This window comes from Cricetulus griseus, chromosome X (assembly GCF_003668045.3).
Source record: "Cricetulus griseus strain 17A/GY chromosome X, alternate assembly CriGri-PICRH-1.0, whole genome shotgun sequence".
NCBI lineage: Eukaryota > Metazoa > Chordata > Mammalia > Rodentia > Cricetidae > Cricetulus > Cricetulus griseus.
In genome coordinates this window covers 12,465,709-12,483,032 of record NC_048604.1, presented here as the reverse complement: position 1 = coordinate 12,483,032, position 17,324 = coordinate 12,465,709, and the positions used below count along the sequence as shown (strand labels likewise).

The following is a 17,324-nucleotide window of genomic DNA, read 5'->3' as shown; positions in this document are numbered from 1 at the left end:
AGAGCATGCTGATAATAGCAGCAGAAGTTATTTTTATTCTATCACTGTATAACTCATTTTTAATAATTCATTTATTTTGATTTTATGAGCATTGATTGGTGTTCTGTCTGCATGTATATCTGTGTGAGGGTGTCAGATCCCCTGGAATTGGAGTTACAGACAGTTGTGAGCTGCCATGTGGGTTATAGGAATTGAACCTTGGTCCTCTGGAAGAGAAGCTAGTATTCTTAACTACTGAACCACCTTCTCCAGCAAACTGTATAACTTATAAAGAGAGTGACTATGTAGGAATGGAAAACAAAGAACTGGCTCACCAAGCTAGATCTGGAGGGTGTATAGTGTGATTGTAATTTTGGAGTGCCTATTATAGGGACAGGCAATGTGCCAGGTTCTGAGGAATTGAGATGAATCTGCCAAAGACTCTTCTCTCCAAGAACTTAACATATAATAAAGGAGATAAAGGATGATGTAACCTAACTACATTCCATGTCCATGAAATACTTCAATCAAAAATACTCAAAAGGGAGAAACTTGAGCACAGAATAAAAGGCCAGTTGAAAGGATGTTTCCTGGAAAAGGGTATATGCTGGATTCTAAAAGAATGACATTGTGAGGAAATGGGGCTGACTTTTAGAGCATAGAGGAGAAAATGTGCGAGCATGGCAGCATATGCTTTATGGGGAGTTTGCAATGTCTGGAAAACCCAGTGATAGAAAAGCAAGAAATGAAGTACCCAAGTAAGCAAGGGCTGAGAACTGGGAACTTTGGTGCTGTTTCAGAAACGTGACATTTTATCTCAAAACACTAAGAAGCCATAGAAGGGATTAAAGGGTTCTAATAACATTATGAGATGGCTTAGATTTGTCTATGTATGGATGAAGTATTAATTAGATTAAATCATGTAGAAGAATTAAAAAAGAAGGGACTTGTAAGTTAATGTATTCATCTACATTTCAAATAGTTCAGCAAGACTCATCGTGACTACTGAACAACATATAAACCAAACTGGAACTTATACTTCAAATCCTCATTTTTGACGTTCTATGAAAACTAGCTTTTCCTACTCCAACCATATTTGCCTAAAGCTGTAAAATTGGAGAATAAAGTTCAATATTTATAGGTACAGAAGTTTTCTTTCCTTTTTGAATCCATTTAATGTTCACAATTGGGTTAAAAAAGACAAACATCACAACATGGGAGCTACTTACTCTTCTATTTCTTTTCTTTGGTTCTCTACTCTCATATGTCCATTCCAATTTCCCAAAAATGTGAACCCAAACCTATCAAAAACAAACAAAATCTTGTTTATCTTCAAGAAACAATTAATTTTCTCTTCCACTCATTACCTACCCTTATAAATTCCTTTCTTCTATTATATGATCTCAATCTCCAATTGCATTTATGTTTCCAAGAGGAGCAGACAACAAAGAACAAGCCAATGACAGGCTACTACTGTAAGAGGGACTCAACTTGTAATTCCAATTTTACAGAAAACACAGTATGTGACCTTTTAGGTACTTAGTCATCTTGAATCCCATGATAAACTGTCAGTTACAAAATGACATCAAAATGGCCAGCAGCACTCAAAAGCTGCCACTGCTACATGACTTACAAAATAATAGGACAATTTGGATTGCTGACTAGGATGCATAAATAAGGCAAGGAAACCAACACATCACTATTTTCTTTTTGAACTTATATAACAGGAGAGGCACATGATAGAGTTACTGAAGCAAATGGGAAAAAAAAAAAAAAAAAAACATCAAATGAACTCCTACCCTGCTGTGGTTTCATTTTCTCAGCAGTATAAGAAAGGCTTACTTTTTTGCTCCTTTCACCAAAGCTATTTCATCTGGTGAGGAGGAGATATAGGTGAATTCAGCTGCTTCTGTAGGTCCATCAACAGCATCATTTGTTTTAATTTCTACAGTGTGACATAAACACAGGGCACGCAGAAAGAGTTCTTCACGGTTCTGTAGAACACAAACCAAAAAATGACTATTATTTTTATTTTTATCACTAGGTAACCAGACAGTGAACAAATAAATTAACGTGACAGAATGTTATAATCTCTAGGAAATCAACGAAAGAAAATGTATAAATTCCTAAGACTCAAACAAATGTCTAGGAACTAACAGAATTACTGATTCCTAGTCTGTATCCCTGGAATATGTATTAACTCATCCAGGTAAGTGTAGTACCACCTAACCCTAAGGTGGTAACTTCTTCATGACCTAAGAGGTAGTTAGGTATCTAAGTCACTATCTGGCAATTCTTCATGTGTAAGAAGACTTTGATTAGTTTAACATGTAAAAACCAGAACTGTAATGATTTGGAGACAACATTCTTAGAGGAGCTGATATTTAAAAAGAAATGTGAATCTACATATAACCAAGCTTATATTTTGTTCAAATGTCATTTCCTATAATTCTACTTGCAAGTTCTAGTTGTTTATAAATGGTAAATGTGTTAATAAAAGAAAGGTGTAGTCATAAGAACAAATGATTATTTAAAGGTCTGTATCATGCACCCATTGGAAAATTCTGTATTTCTACTATGTAAGGACAAAGCATGCCTACAAAGACTGATTTCTCAAGTAAAATATTAATTGGGAAAATGCCACCTCATCTGCTTTATCAGAACTGGGTAAGGGCCCATCAGTTTGAGATGATCCATCAACTTCCTGAGTAGTGCTTTTATATTTGTGCCCGTCAATGCAGCATTCAATGAATTCCATGCTATTCTCAGTGAGTGTTCCAGTCTTATCTGTAAATACATAGTCCACCTAAAAACAAGGACATAAATACACACATGTTCTTAATATGGTTTATTTTCAGCCAGCTATGAGAAGGTAGTCCTATTTCCATAGCCACAGAAATAACCTCTTCTAAGACTTGCCAAATGTTGGAATTATAAGTACAATATTATCAAATGAATGAGAAAATTTTGAGCATTTTCAAAGACACTGAAACTTACTTAAATGTAGAAGACTAATAGGACAGAAAAATCATGACTATTTTATTAAGCTAAGCACCTTTAATGTTTTTATAAGGTAAAGTAAAAATTCAATTTCCAAGAAAGAAAACAACAAAGTAAACATCCCCCCACTGGCATGTACATAATCCAATGGAAAAAATAATAGAAATTTACCTGCCATATGATAAAAGAAAAACTGATACAGTATTTTCCTCCTTGAAAAGCATAACTAAAATTTTATTATATTCTTTAAATTCATCGGAAGTATGTGTGCACGCCATAACAGAACATACATGCCAATATACAGATACACGTTGGAGGACAACTTGTAGAAGACAGTTGTCTCCTTCCATCATGTAGGATCCAGAGATCCACCTTAGGTCATCAGGCTTGATGACAAGCACCTTGTCCTGGGGAACTATCTTCTCAGGACAATTATCAATCAAAATACCTCACTGACAGCAGTGTGGGTGGGAAGAGATACCCCCTTTACCTATCACTACTTTCAACAGATGAGGGAGCTGACCCTCCCCCTTACTAGCTGCAGAACTCAGGAAAGTGAGCCCTGCTCCTTGCCTGGGCAGCATAGCAGAGCTGACCATGTTGACAGGGGCGTGGATGAGCTGGCCCTGAGGGGGCAAGAATGGGATAGCTGGCCACACCCCCCTTGTCTGTAGTGTGGTGGTGAGTGTGGTGGTGAGGGAAAGATGCCCTCCCCCCTTGCCCCTACCACCTGTGGTGGCAAGGGAGCTGACTCCCCCCCCCACCCCTCGCCCTTACCAACTTCACCACTTGGGAACCTGGCCCCTGAACTCGACCTAGGTGCACCATAGAGCTAGCCCTGAAGATGTAAGTGCAAGAGAGCCAACCCTGAAGGCATAAAAGCAGGAGAACTGGCCCCACCCCTTGCTCACTGATATTCACCCTGGTGGTGAAGACAGGAGAAAGCTGTCAGGCTTACCAACCTTGCAACTATCTAGGTCCAGAACCAGAGTTATGAGTTAGCCCAATGTCTGCCGATCTGCTAGAGCACATGAAGGGGCAGGTCCTGCAGACCCAAAGCTGCAGGATCTCCACGATACAGGGCAACAACAGGATATCCAAGAGGAGTTCTAGTGAGGGTCCAGCATTGACAGTGTAGCAGAAACCAGAGGCCCAGAACCAGACCAGTAACTCTTTGCAATGAACACTTGCAAGTGAAGATATATAAATAAAAGGGTTTACTGTGTGACTTACTGTGTCACACTGCAGCTTGCAAGAAGAGATTTGTCCTCTTTTTTTTCTTTAATATATTTTATTTTGGGGGGAGGATGCAAGGGCAGAGGGTGGACATGAAGGCATGGGAAATGAAAGGGATTGAGATTCATGTTGTGGAAGACACAATAAATAAAAAGAATGTTTAACAAAAATACTGCATTGAAGTAAAAAGCATTACAATTATAGAACATACAGAAGAGGAATGTTGACAGTTATCTAGTTAGGAGATACGACAGATAAAGGGTGATTAAAAAATTACAAAATTGTCCATGCCTATTTTCTCAGATATTCCTAAAAATGTTTCTAAATTTTAAAAAGCAATTAATAGGTTAAAATAGAATATGTATGTATATTTTTACAAATAATGGAAATATGCTAATGAAATAAAATTTCCATTATAATAAATCATTTTGAGCACTTACATTTTATCTCAGTTTTTATCTATTCTATTTATAACATCTGGCTTTTAGAAGCCCACAATTTTATCCTCCTTTTTGGAAATGTATGCTTGAATAGTTAAAATTATGGGCTGACAAGAACAAGTATAAGCACAAAATTAAGGTTTTTATAATGTACGGGAAAAGAGATGAACTCTAGCAGTATTTACTTTCTAATTCTTTTTCAAAGCTTTTCATGGTAGCAGCACTGACACAAATAAAGCATTCTAATCTTCTTTTTTCCCTATTATATTAGCCAGCCAAGTCTGAATTCTCTTTTTTACATTGATCCTAGATGTATTACTTGTGCATCATTTAGATTTTTCTAAATAAACTGAAATTCTTGATCAAAATATTCACTTTCATTTTCTCACAAATCCTGGGTTGTTTCACATCATGCATTTGGATTAGCATTAGCCCATTTAGAATCACTTTTATGTGTGCATGTATATGGAGGCCAAAGGAGCACTTTGGGTGTTGTTCCCCAGGAACTGTCCATCTCTCTTTTCAGCTAGGGTCTCTTACTGACCTGGCACTCCCCAAGAAAGTGAGCCTCAGGATCCTCCTATCTCTACCTCCCTAGTGTTTGGGCTAATGTGCATGTCACTTTGCTGGGCCTTTTCTAAATGGTTCCCTAGTAGAAACCTTGTATCCTTTGCTTTTAAAGAAAACACTGCACTGATTGAGCTACTTTTCTAGGCCCCTTTCAGAATCTTAAAGCATTAGTACTAAAGGTGGTAACTGAAAAATGTGTAATTCTTTTGCCTCTGGGGAATAATATGGACAGTAAAGGTCTACAAACACCAAATATCAAAGGTATAGGCCAACAAGCTATAAACTAAAACATGCATATTTTTTAAAATTTTCAATCCCTAGGCAATGTTGATTCTGTTGGCTCTGGAATCAGAATACTTATAAAGCCATTCTCATATGCCATGTCCACTCAGGAAAAGTGGACAGCTGTGTAGTTTCATATTTAAAGGCCAAGGATAAAAGGAAGGAGAGATTGCTTCTTGGCTCTGTCTCACGAACAGATTCTTTAAAGATAGCTCTGAGAGGCTAGAGAGATGGCTCAGTGGTTAAGAGTACTGCCTGCTCTTCCAAAGGTCTGAGTTCGATTCCCAGCAACCATGTAGTGGCTGACAACCATCTGTAATGAATTCTGGTGCCCTCTTCTGGCCTGCAGACATACATGCAGGCAGAACACTGTGTACATAATAAATAAATCTTTAAGGATAGCTCTAAGAAGGATGAAAAGACTCATCTATAACAGCAAAGTCAAGTCATCATTTTATGGCTAGAAAAGCCTACCTGAGTTGTATATTGTAAAATATACATTTGGTCTGCTTCTCTATTTTCTGAAATTGCTTCTAACACATATGGCTTCTCCAGACTGGTAAGACTGTTATTTTGAGATGACAGGTCAATGAGTTTGTGCTCATACTCAGCATGGTGTGACAAAAGGAGTCATTCTTTTGTTTTTCTGATGGATGTATCAAGAGAGGCGAATGAAGACAGAGGACTATGCAATACCTGCTAATACAGGTCTCCTTTCACAGACCATCTCAATTTTTTCTTTCGTTTTTAATCTAATACAATTGTTATAGGAGTAGGGTGAAATTATTAAGTGCTGAGCTTGGTTGTACAGGCCTATCATCTCTGCTGCCAAGGGGGCTAAGGTGGAGGGGGTATTGCCAAAGTCAAGGCCTGTCTGAGCTGCTGAGTGAATTCAAGGCCAGCATGGTATTTTGGTAAGATCTGTTTCAAAAAAGGAAAATACTACAGATACAGCTTACTGGTAAGAGACTTTACTAGTAAGTGTGAAGTACTTGGTTCAACTTCCAGTATTGAAAAAAAACAATCAATCATATATTCAAACAAACAAGAAACCCCATAAGTGCTGGAAGCATAATGATTCTGAAGCAAGAAATTTCAAGTTTTGTATTTTTTTCTGTAGGGAATAGAACTCAAGATTCTATAAATACTAAGCAAACACTCCATACTGAAGTACATTCACAGATCCTATGTTTTAAAACCCTTTAAAACACCTATGGGGCTTAACACAGTGGGTTGTGCCTTTACCACAGTTGGAAGTAACATTATAGATAGCTGAATACATCTGCAGGTAACTTTACCCTATCTAAATGGTAGTAGACTGAGGGAAGGGCTCCTCTTGACTAGCCGCCTATAGTCTAGATAAGCATGCTAGACAAACCTAATCACCCTTCCCAAAGTGGGAAAGTCTGGATATAAACAAAAGCAGGCATCATAGTTGTGGGTCACAAATGAATAAATGGGATTACACAATGAGGGCAATCTAATACTATTTAATACCTTTAAAGGGGCTCAGAGAAAGAGATGACAGTGTCTCCTAATTTTAGAATTAGAAAAGTTTTGGATGAAGCCTATATTTCTCAATATTCTCACCCTTGGAGACATTCTAGATCATGAACTAGGGTAATTATTAATGATTAAATAGGATTCTAGTAATGTCTCATTACCATTTGAGGCTTTATGTCCTCGATGTAAAGGGATGCGTATCCGAAAATGGGAAAAGACTGTTACATTATGAAATGGCTAATATTAATAATCTCTTGTCTCCTGAATACAACTTAAAAACCCTCTGGTACTTGCCAGAAAGAGATACATATCTTTTATGTGCTAATGAGATGACTTGTGCCTTACATACCTAGATATCCTTCTGAATAGGGGCAAGTCACTGGAGAAATTAAGGCATTAATTTGATGGGAGGAACTTTCACCTCCACCTCATTACCCCTGAGGGGGAGGATAAAAGAGCTGAAGGTTAAATTATCACCAAAGTCCAAGGATTTAATCAGTTATATTATATTTTGTTATTTCTATTTAACCCTCAAAATAAGACAAGACCACCTTTCAGATAGCTGATCATGTGGAGATTTCCTGAAGGCTGGCACACTGGAAATGGCATGAGAAGTCTGCACTCCTTCCCATGTATCTTGCTAGTTGTCATTTGGCTATTCTTCTGTATTCCTTTTCATAACCACTTAAATAAAATGATCAGCAATATTATGTTTCTCTGAGGGTTTTGGGTCATGCTGTCAAATTAATGAAATTCAATCAGGAGTCTATGTAAATTTATAACCATCTGGTCAGAATCATAAAGAAGAATCTGCACTTTTGACTGGCATTTGAGTAATGACAGTATTGTGGGACTTAGCCTTCAATTCGTATCTTCAGATGGACCGTCTCAGAATTGGAGCTCACTAGAGAATTTTGCTTGTCATACTTCCACATATCATAATGGTGTTGTGTTGAATTGCTCCATGAATAGTGAAGGAGAAAATTTTTTCTGCTCTTTCAGTGAAATTGGTTGCTACACAGAGGTTAAAAAGTACTCTTGAACTAGACTGAACACATGAAGTCACCTATTTTGTAAGTGAAAATTGATGAAACAAAACAAATAACAAATGGTTTAACCTAAAGGGACACTTCAGAGGACTGGCTTGACCACTCATAAATCTTGAGGAAAATCTCTTCCTTTGTCTTTAAAGTAAAATACTTGATGTATAAGACTATAATGACTAAACATAAAGCTTAACAACAAATATGTCCTGTCTACTACATATATATTGGTTAATACTGTGATTCACTTGACCCAAATTAGTCTTAAGATTCTTTCTACTGCCCCCTACCATCTAATATTTCTGATTAATTATAGTTAGGTCTAATATGTCTGCCCAAGCGGGTAGTAGATAATTTGACTTACTTTTAAACTTCAAAATAGTAATTTTAGTACATATAACACATCCCAGGTACATGTTAGGACCTCAAAACAACAGGTGTAGTGAATTAGTGGAATCAGAATTGATATTTAAGAATGATAATGTTGCCAGGTTGTGGTAGCACATGCCTTTAACCCAGTATTTGGAAGGCAGAGGCAGCCAGGTCTCTGTGAATTAGGGGTCAACTTGGTCTACATACTGGGTTTCAGGACAGCCAGGGCTACACACAGAGAAACCTTTTATTGAAAAGCCAAAAAAGAATGATGTCACATAATTATATATATCCACAAGACTGAGGGATATAAAGGTGGAGGCTAGTCCCACAACCTTTTCAAGAGCCATTAAAACCATTCAGTTTTATGAGATTTGTTCTTTATCAAAAATATCTTATAACCTTCTAATTAAATTAAGCAATCCTTGTTTTGTTTCTTATACTAAGCACTGTCCCAATACATACCTTTCTATACTTTTTAATACCAATGGGTCACTAAAGCAATTATTTACAATGGCCTCAATGGCAATGAACTGATCTTACCTTTAGTGACATAAAAAGCTCTACAGTTTGAATTATGGCTCATAAAAGAAATTAGTTACACTTAATTTTTTGTGTAACAGTCCATTGAATGTCAAATGGCCTAAGAAACTATTTCAAGACTTCTTTGCATTCTCATTCTAAACATACAAGCTAATAATGATTCCAAATTGTTTAGGCATCATACTAATTGAAGGAGTGATCTACCATTAACTTTGTGATTTGAAGAAATGATAACCATAACCAGAAATGCTGAGTTTGGCTGGGGAACTGAATGGTAATTGAAACAAAAGCAGTAGTTTCTTTCCACTGATCAAATTTACCAGATCATTACCCAAAGCTCTACTTTACTTCTTGCAATCTTAATACGATCTAGATGATAGGAGCCAGTTAAGACTATTGTTATAGGTAACACAGATACAGATGAAGAGGAGATTTGAAAGAATGAGACTGGAACCTGACCTGGGAATTCTGTCTGCCTCTAAGATCCATTAAGTTTCAACTATGCAATGATACCTGTTATATTCACATTAGTAGTTGAGGCTAGCCTTAGGCTAGGTAATGTCCTGCCTTCTGCTTCTAGATAGAAAAATCCCTATAACTAGGCAAAAAACATGACACACATTTACTTGGCATCAAGAATGAGCTGGTAGCTTGTGCATGCAAGTGTTTTCTCATGTGAAAAGCTGGTAGACTGATATCTTTCATTAGTATTAAAGTAACTCTACTCAACCTGGCCCCTATGTGCAAATGTGAGGCTTAAAAAAGCTGATACTGTGGCAGCGCGAATAATGAAATAATTTTCTAGAAATATCTAAGAAAAATGTAACTGTTCCACTTATTCCTTGTACTGTTTCAGCATTTCCAGAATCTATTAGGAATGTAGACTCCCAGGTCTGAGCTACCAGTATCCTGAAGTCATTTATAAATAGAACAGTATATGTAAAGTGCTTTTGCCCTTTCAATTACAATTGTGAAATGGTACTTTGGTTTAGGCAAAGGTTGTGTCAAGTGTGGAAATAGAGGCTGAAAATATAGCAAAGTGGTACCTTGCTAGGTAGCAAGCTCCTCAGACATAGCTTGCTAGGTCTATATTCAATGTGGTAACAGATGTACTCTAGAAAATGTCAATATAGGACAACCATGGTTAACAAAGAAAACTGACTGGTCTTTTAGGGAACCCAGGTTCAATTCCCAGCACTCTTGTGTCAGTTTACAACCATTTGTAACTCTAATCCTAAATATAACACCAGTAGCACAGACACTGAAAGGAACAATCAATAAATGTGACCTTCTGAAATTGAAAAACTTCTGTAAACAAAGGATACTGTCAATAACACAGAATGACTGCCTACAGAATGGGAAAAGATCTTCACGAACCCCACATCTTACCGAAGGCTGATCTCCAAAACTTATAAAGAACTGGAGATACTAGATATGAAAATACAAACTAATCCAATTGAAAAAGAGGGCACACAGTACAAGACTGATCCAGACCCCTGAACATGGATGTCAATAAGGAGGCCTCTGCACTCCAGGGAGCCTCTGATGATGGATTAGTATTTTTCCCTGGTGCAAGAAGAGACTTTGAGAGCCCATCCCACGTGAAGGGTTACACTCTGGCCCTGGACACATGGGGAAGGGCCCAGGACCAGCACAGGAAGATTTGGTGGACTTTGCAGAGCCCCCGTTGAGGGCCCTACCCTGCCTGGGGAGTGGTGGGTGGATGGAGTGGGGGGTAGGCTGGGGGTGGGGGAGGAGGGATGGGGGTGAGGGGAGGGAGAGGGAGAAGGGACTTGAAACAAGCTTGTTCCCTAACTAGAACTAATAAATAAATTTTAAAAAAAAGAAAAAAAAAAGAAAAATAGGGCACAGAGTTAAACAAAGAATTCTCATCAGAAGAATCTCAAATGGCCAAAAGACATTTAAGAAAGTGTTCAACATCCTTAATTATCAGGGAAATGCATATCAAAATGACTCTGAGATAGCATCTTACACCTGTCAGAATGACTAAGATCAAAAATACTGAGGGCAGCTTATGTTTGAGAGGATATGGAGTCAAGGGAACACTCTTCTTCTGCTGGTGGGAGTGCAAACATGGTCAGCCTCTTTGGAAATCAGTATGGTGGTTTCTAAGAAAATTGGGAATCAATCTACTTCAAGACCCAGCAACATCACTCGTGGGCATTTAACCAAAGGACACTCAATTATACCACAAGGACATTTGCTCAACAATGTTCTTAACAGCATTATTCATAATAGCCAGAACCCAGAAACAACCTAGATGACACTCAACCAAAGAATGGATAAGGAATATGTGGTACATTTACACAATGGGGTACTACTCGGCTGTCAAAAAGGATGACCTCATGAAATTTTCAGGCAAATGGATGCAACTAGAAAAAACCATCCTGACTGAGGTAATCCAGACTAAGAAAGACAAACAAGGTATGCACTCACTCATAAATAGATAGTAGATGCAAAGCAAAGAATGACCAGACTACAATCCATAGCTCTAGAGAAGCTAGCTAACAAAGAGGACCCTAAGATAGACACATGGATCACCCTGGGAAGGAAAATTAGATGACAGATGCCTTTTACCTGCCCAAACATAGAGCAGAGAATCATCTTTACATCATCTGTATACAATGCATATTCCATACTTGTGTTAATGCAGATATATATGTTACCTTTAAAAGTTTGAGTGTTTTCAGAAAAAAAAAGTACCAGATACCAATGAAGACAAGTAGGTCAGGGGATCCAGCCTCTCAGAATGCCTCTGTTGCAGTTTCATCAAAAATCTGAATCCAGAACAACTTCACAGCAGCTAGCTAAGATGGTTCAACCTCACAGACTACTCCAGCCAGGACTTCAGTTAAACCTTGCACTTTCCCCATCACATAAGAGACTGGACAACAAATGATACAGCTACTTCTCCCTGGACTTGACCATTATCCCATTTTTTCAGGATCACCATAAGATGCCATCATTCCTAGACATAAAGAAGTAATTTTAAGAACATGACACCCATATTCCCAAGAGGTTGGGTGGGTAGCTATTTGTTGTTAGGTGGGTTATGGATGTTTGTCATTGTTTAGCAGGGCTGGTTACAAGTTGTTATTGGTAATGGTCAAGGAGGAAACTTGACAAAGGTTGGATTAAAGGATTTCTTTCTTTTTCTTTCCATACTATCTAATGAAACAATGGGGGGGGGGAGATAGAGGAACGATAGGATAAAAGGGTAGATTATTGGATCTACTAAAAAGCAACTACTAGTCTCTAATATTTTACATTGGTATGGATTTTTGTATATTGATACAAACTTAAGGTTATTTTTATTAGAAACAAGCTTATTTTACATGTCAATCCCAGTTCCCTCTCCCTCCCCTCCTCTCCTGCCCCCCCATCCCCCATTCCAACCCATCTCTGTTCCCCAGGGAGGGTGAGGCCTTCCATGGGAGATCTTCAAAGTTTGTCACATCATTTGGAGCAGGGCCTAGACCCTCCCCCATGTGTCTGGGCTGAGAGAGTATCCCTCCATGTGGAGAGGGCTCTCAAAATCCATTCGTATACTAGGGTAAATACTGATCCACTACCAGAGGCACCATAGATTTCCCAGACCGCCAAACTGACATTCTCACTCAGGGGATCTGAACAGTACAAACTTTAAGGTTATTTTTGTTAGAACATACTGTATACATGTTCCTATTCTTGCTTAAGCAATTTTACCTATGAAAGTCTTTTTAAAATGTAATGTGAAGTTCTAGTCCTTGAAAGCTATTATTGCAAATTGTTTAGGGTAATTAAGAAATTCAGGTTAGTATTTAGTCATCTGTAAAAATCAAATTTGTAGTCATGTTAAGTATGTTTTCAAGGTTAATATACTTTAGATAGGTGGTCTTCAAAAACCTCTGACATCTACAGAATAAGATACTTAAAATGTTTTCATAACATAAGGCTTTTTATGACAGTGCGATACGTCTGCTCCTGGCAGCACCAACCAACTGCAGAGAAGATGATGGGCATCAAAGATATCCATATGGGGTTTTCTTCCAAACTCTGATTGGAAGAGCAAGCCCTTTGGAAAGAAACTTCCTTTGCCTTGACAGCTGACAGTATTCTGTCCAATTGGACAAGTAGGACACAAAAGAAGCTGACTGCTAAACTTTGCCAAGACAAGGTAAAACAGTCCTTCAAAATTCCTGCTACACAGAAAAGTCTGTCAGATATTCTAGGCCTGTAGGCTGAGGATGGATGTTCCAATGTTGCAGAGGAACCTTGAGTGACTCTACAGGCAGCCAGATGTCTTTGTCATTTCTGTAGTTTTGAAAGTTGCTTGCTCTTGTAGTTCCTATTTACTCAGGTAATATTTTATCTTTCTCAGGTGGGATTGAAGACCAGATAGTTAGTTTTACCATTTTTTTCTTTTCCTTCTTTTTATATAATCTTTGTGTCTTTCATGCCATGCACCTCCATCTCATTCATTTCCCCATCCCTTTGTATCCACCCTGTGCCCTTGCTTCCCCCAATAAAATAAGATGAAATTTAAGAGAAAAAGTAAAAAAGAGAACAAAAAAATCAATCTTGCCATGGAAGCTATAGTGTGACACAGTAAACCATTTTATCCATGTATCTTTACTTGCAAGTGTTCATTGCAAAGAGTCTTTGGGCTGGTTTGAGGCCTCTGATGTCTGCTATACTACCTCTGCTGGGGCCTTATTGGAACTCCTCTTGGTTATCTTGTTGTTGAATTGTATTGTACAAATACTGCATCTTTGGGTCTACAAGACCAGTCCCTTTATGTGTTCCACCAGATCATGGATGGGGTGTATATGAGAGTGAGCCAACTCATGATCCTGGTTCTAGGCCTGGGTAGTTGCAGGGTTGGTCAGCCCACCAGCTCTCCCTTGTCCTTACCACCACAGTGAGCAATCCTGCATTGTCCTGGTAAGGTCACCCCTTACAGCAATGAACAAGGGGAGAGGTCCTTTTGCCTGATTTTATGTCCTCAGGATTAGATTTCCCACACCTACATCTTCAGGGGCAGCTCTATTGTGTTGCCCAGGCATGGCATAGCAGCCACTCTCCTGAGTGCTGCAGCTGATGAGGGTCAGGACCAGCTCCCCCGCTCTTATGGCCTCAGGGCTAGCTCTGCTACCTGCCTTAGGCATTGATGGGCCAGGCAGGAGGTATCTCTCCCCGACCCATGCCACCACATGAGAGATGGGTAATAGGGACAACTCTCCAATATTCACAACTTCAGGGCTGGCTCACCCAGACCTCAGCCATTGGGGTTGCTCTACAGTGCTGCCCATGGAAGGTGCAGGGCCTGCTCTCCCAAAAAAGAAAACTCACTAAAGAGATGTAAGCTTACAAAGGTTGAGAGACATAAAAGCTTAAGTTGTTTATGTAAGAAAATGTTTTATGGTCTAAAAGGATATTTTTAGTCTAATAATACAAGTTATGATAGAAAGTGTTTTAGGTATAAAACTTTTGAATCACCAAGATAATATAGATAATACAGTACTTTCTCTGAATTTGCCAAATACAGATGGATTGGACATTGTGAATGCAATTCTTACCTGGTAATTCTTCTTATTATATACAGTTTTACTATGTTAGAGTTAGATTCTTTCCTTTTTATTTAGACAAAAAGGGGAAAATGTTGTAGGATAATCTTTTTCTACACATTAAGATCTGTTTCTGCCAAGGCACCTTCTGATTGGTTTAATAAAGGGCCGAATGGCCAATAGGTAGGCAGGAGAGGATAGAGTAGACTAACATGGGGAGAGAGAAGAACTTGGGAGAAGAGTCGGAGAGACAGGAATTCACCAACCAGACACGGAAAAAGTGGGACATACTATACTGAGGACAAGTAACAAGCCAAGTGTCAGTGCATAGATTAATATAAACCTATTAAGTTAGAGCTAGTTGGAAACAAGCCTAAGCTAGGGCCAAGCTTTCATAATTAATAAAAAAAGTCCCTGTGTCATTATTTGGGAGCCGGCAGTCCAAAAGAAAGTCCATCTACACCTGCCAAAGTATTCTGCTAACAGGGAGTGGAATTATCCCAGAGAAGTAAAGGATTTGGAGATCTGAAGAGGGCTTTGACATCAGACATGGAGATGTAGAGTTTGGAGGTTTTTGGTCCCACTTTGGGCCAACATTTCCCTACCATGCTTCCTTTCCCCCCTTTTGGAATGGTAATGTATATCCTGTGCCATGACATGTTGGAAGTGTATGATTTGCTTTTCATTATTATTTTATGGGAGATTACAGTTAAGAGATTGAATGCACCTCAGAAAAGACTTTGAACTTTGGATTTTAAACATTGCTAAGACAGATATACTATGGGGACTTTTGAAGTTGGACTAAATGCATTTTGCACTGTGATATGGCTACAAGTCTATAGGGGCCAGGGAGGAGAAGGTGGTGGTTTGAATAAAGATAACCCTACAGGTCCATAGGTAGTAGCACTATTGGGAAGTATGGCCTTGTTGGAGTTGGTGTGGAAATCCTGGAGTCAGTGTGTCACATTGGAGCAACGCTTTGCAGTCTCATATGTTCAAGCTATACCTAGTGTAGCATTCACTTCTGCTGCCTGTTGATCAAGATGTAGAATTCACAGCTCCTTTCTAGCACCATGTCCATGTTTCCCACCATGAAGACAGTAGACTAAATCTCTGAGACTGTAAGCTAGCCCCAATGAAATGTTTTCCTGTGAAAGAAGTGCAGTGGTTATAGTATGTCTTCATAGCAATAGAGACCCTAACTAAGATAGTTAAATATATTGGTATTCCAGACTAGAAAATGTTTTTACTGTACTAATTCAAGCAAAAATCTGTGTTCTCACCTGACCAAGTTCTTCATTAAGGTCTGATGTGTTAACCAAGGCTCCTTCATTAATTTCTTCATCAAAAAAGTCTTTATCCCATGAAATAAAAAATGAGCCTAAGAATTTCTGCATTTCTACTGTGACATACATGGAGACAGGAATAATAAAGTTGAAGAGAACCATGAATGATAAAAAGTCGGTGAACATTTTCAAAACCTAAAATAAGAGATGGTTCATGTTAATTTGATTCACAGCCAGCCTCTTCAGATGAATACAATATAAAGTGGCTTTCTTTTACTTCCAATGCTTAACACAAAATTAATATAAATAATTTCCTAATAACACTATATCCTTATAGTCAAAATTACTAGTATTAAGCATATTTTAGGTTGGGTAGTGGTGGTGTATGCTTTTAATCCCAGTCCTCAGAAGGCAGAAGCAGGTAGACCTCGAAGTTCAAGGGGAGCCTGGCATACAGAGCAAGTTCCAGACAGTCAGGACTATTATACAGAGAAACCATGTCTCAAAAGAAACAATCAAACAAAGAACATTTTAGAACACTGAATTTTCACTTTAATACTTTTTCACCTGATTAAGTTCTAAGTTCCTCCCACATGTAGATGGGAATATTCAAAGTTTATATGTAGATACTGTTTAAGTTTATGTTGAATTCAAATGCTTGAAAGCTCATTATTTTTTCCAGTCTTTGAGTTAAAAACAAGCATAGACATGTATAAGGTAAGCAATAAAATTAAATCTAAGTCCAAAGGTCACTTTTTTTCTGAGCAGTGGTTTAGTAAAAAATGGCTAGTTACTAAAGAGTTAACACTTCTCATAGCAATTTAATTACCTTAAAAGTTTCCCGTTCCTTTTGAGTCTTTTGGTTATACCAAGGTTCATCATTGTATGGGGTACTTTGCCAAACATACTTTAGAGTTGTGCATACTGCAGCTTTGGTCAGTAAGATAAATAAATAAACAATCAAGAAGGCATTAATAGATCTGAAAAATAAGATATTATGTCCAATTACTTCATGCATAAACAAAATATAAATTGTTTAATTTTTAGTTTAATCTTAACTAATCTAAAGATTCTCCTGTATGTGTTATAGTAATCACACCCCAAATTGTCCGTAAGAACCTTTGTTAAATGGCAAAATGGAAAATCTAGCCCTGAACTGTTTATTGATCACTAATGTTCCCCAAGGTACAATGTCTACCTTGTCAAACACACCTTTTTAAAATATGTGGAAACAGACATATCCATATGTCTGTACCTACTTAACCTCTATGGAAAGTATAGTTTGTATCTTCTGCCCAGAAGACTAAACATTTCAAACTGAAGGTAGAATAGCAAATGTGAAACTCAGCATATATTCTTTTAGCATTATTTTAAAGTAGTGTTCTGGATAAGGTACAATCAGTCATATCCATGCCTATAAAGAAAGAAGAGTGTCTGGCATGATGGTACCTATGATCACAAAAATCAAGATCATTCTCGGTTCATGTCACTAGTTTAAAACAC

General features: G+C 38.0%; 1 protein-coding gene across 4 annotated transcripts in view; it reads right to left on the bottom strand.

Moving 5' to 3' along the window:
• Atp11c (ATPase phospholipid transporting 11C) overlaps window positions 1–17,324 on the bottom strand; it is a 179,564-nt gene that overhangs the window by 60,895 nt on the left and 101,345 nt on the right. For all 4 annotated transcript variants that reach the window (XM_027433416.2, XM_027433414.2, XM_027433415.2 and 1 more), the window contains exons 11-15: window positions 16,651–16,801; window positions 15,819–16,016; window positions 2,624–2,785; window positions 1,822–1,973; window positions 1,209–1,280 (exon numbers count right to left, since the gene is read on the bottom strand). In XM_027433416.2, the coding sequence (XP_027289217.1) occupies window positions 1,209–1,280; window positions 1,822–1,973; window positions 2,624–2,785; window positions 15,819–16,016; window positions 16,651–16,801 (735 nt within the window). The remainder of the gene's footprint in view (window positions 1–1,208; window positions 1,281–1,821; window positions 1,974–2,623; window positions 2,786–15,818; window positions 16,017–16,650; window positions 16,802–17,324) is intronic.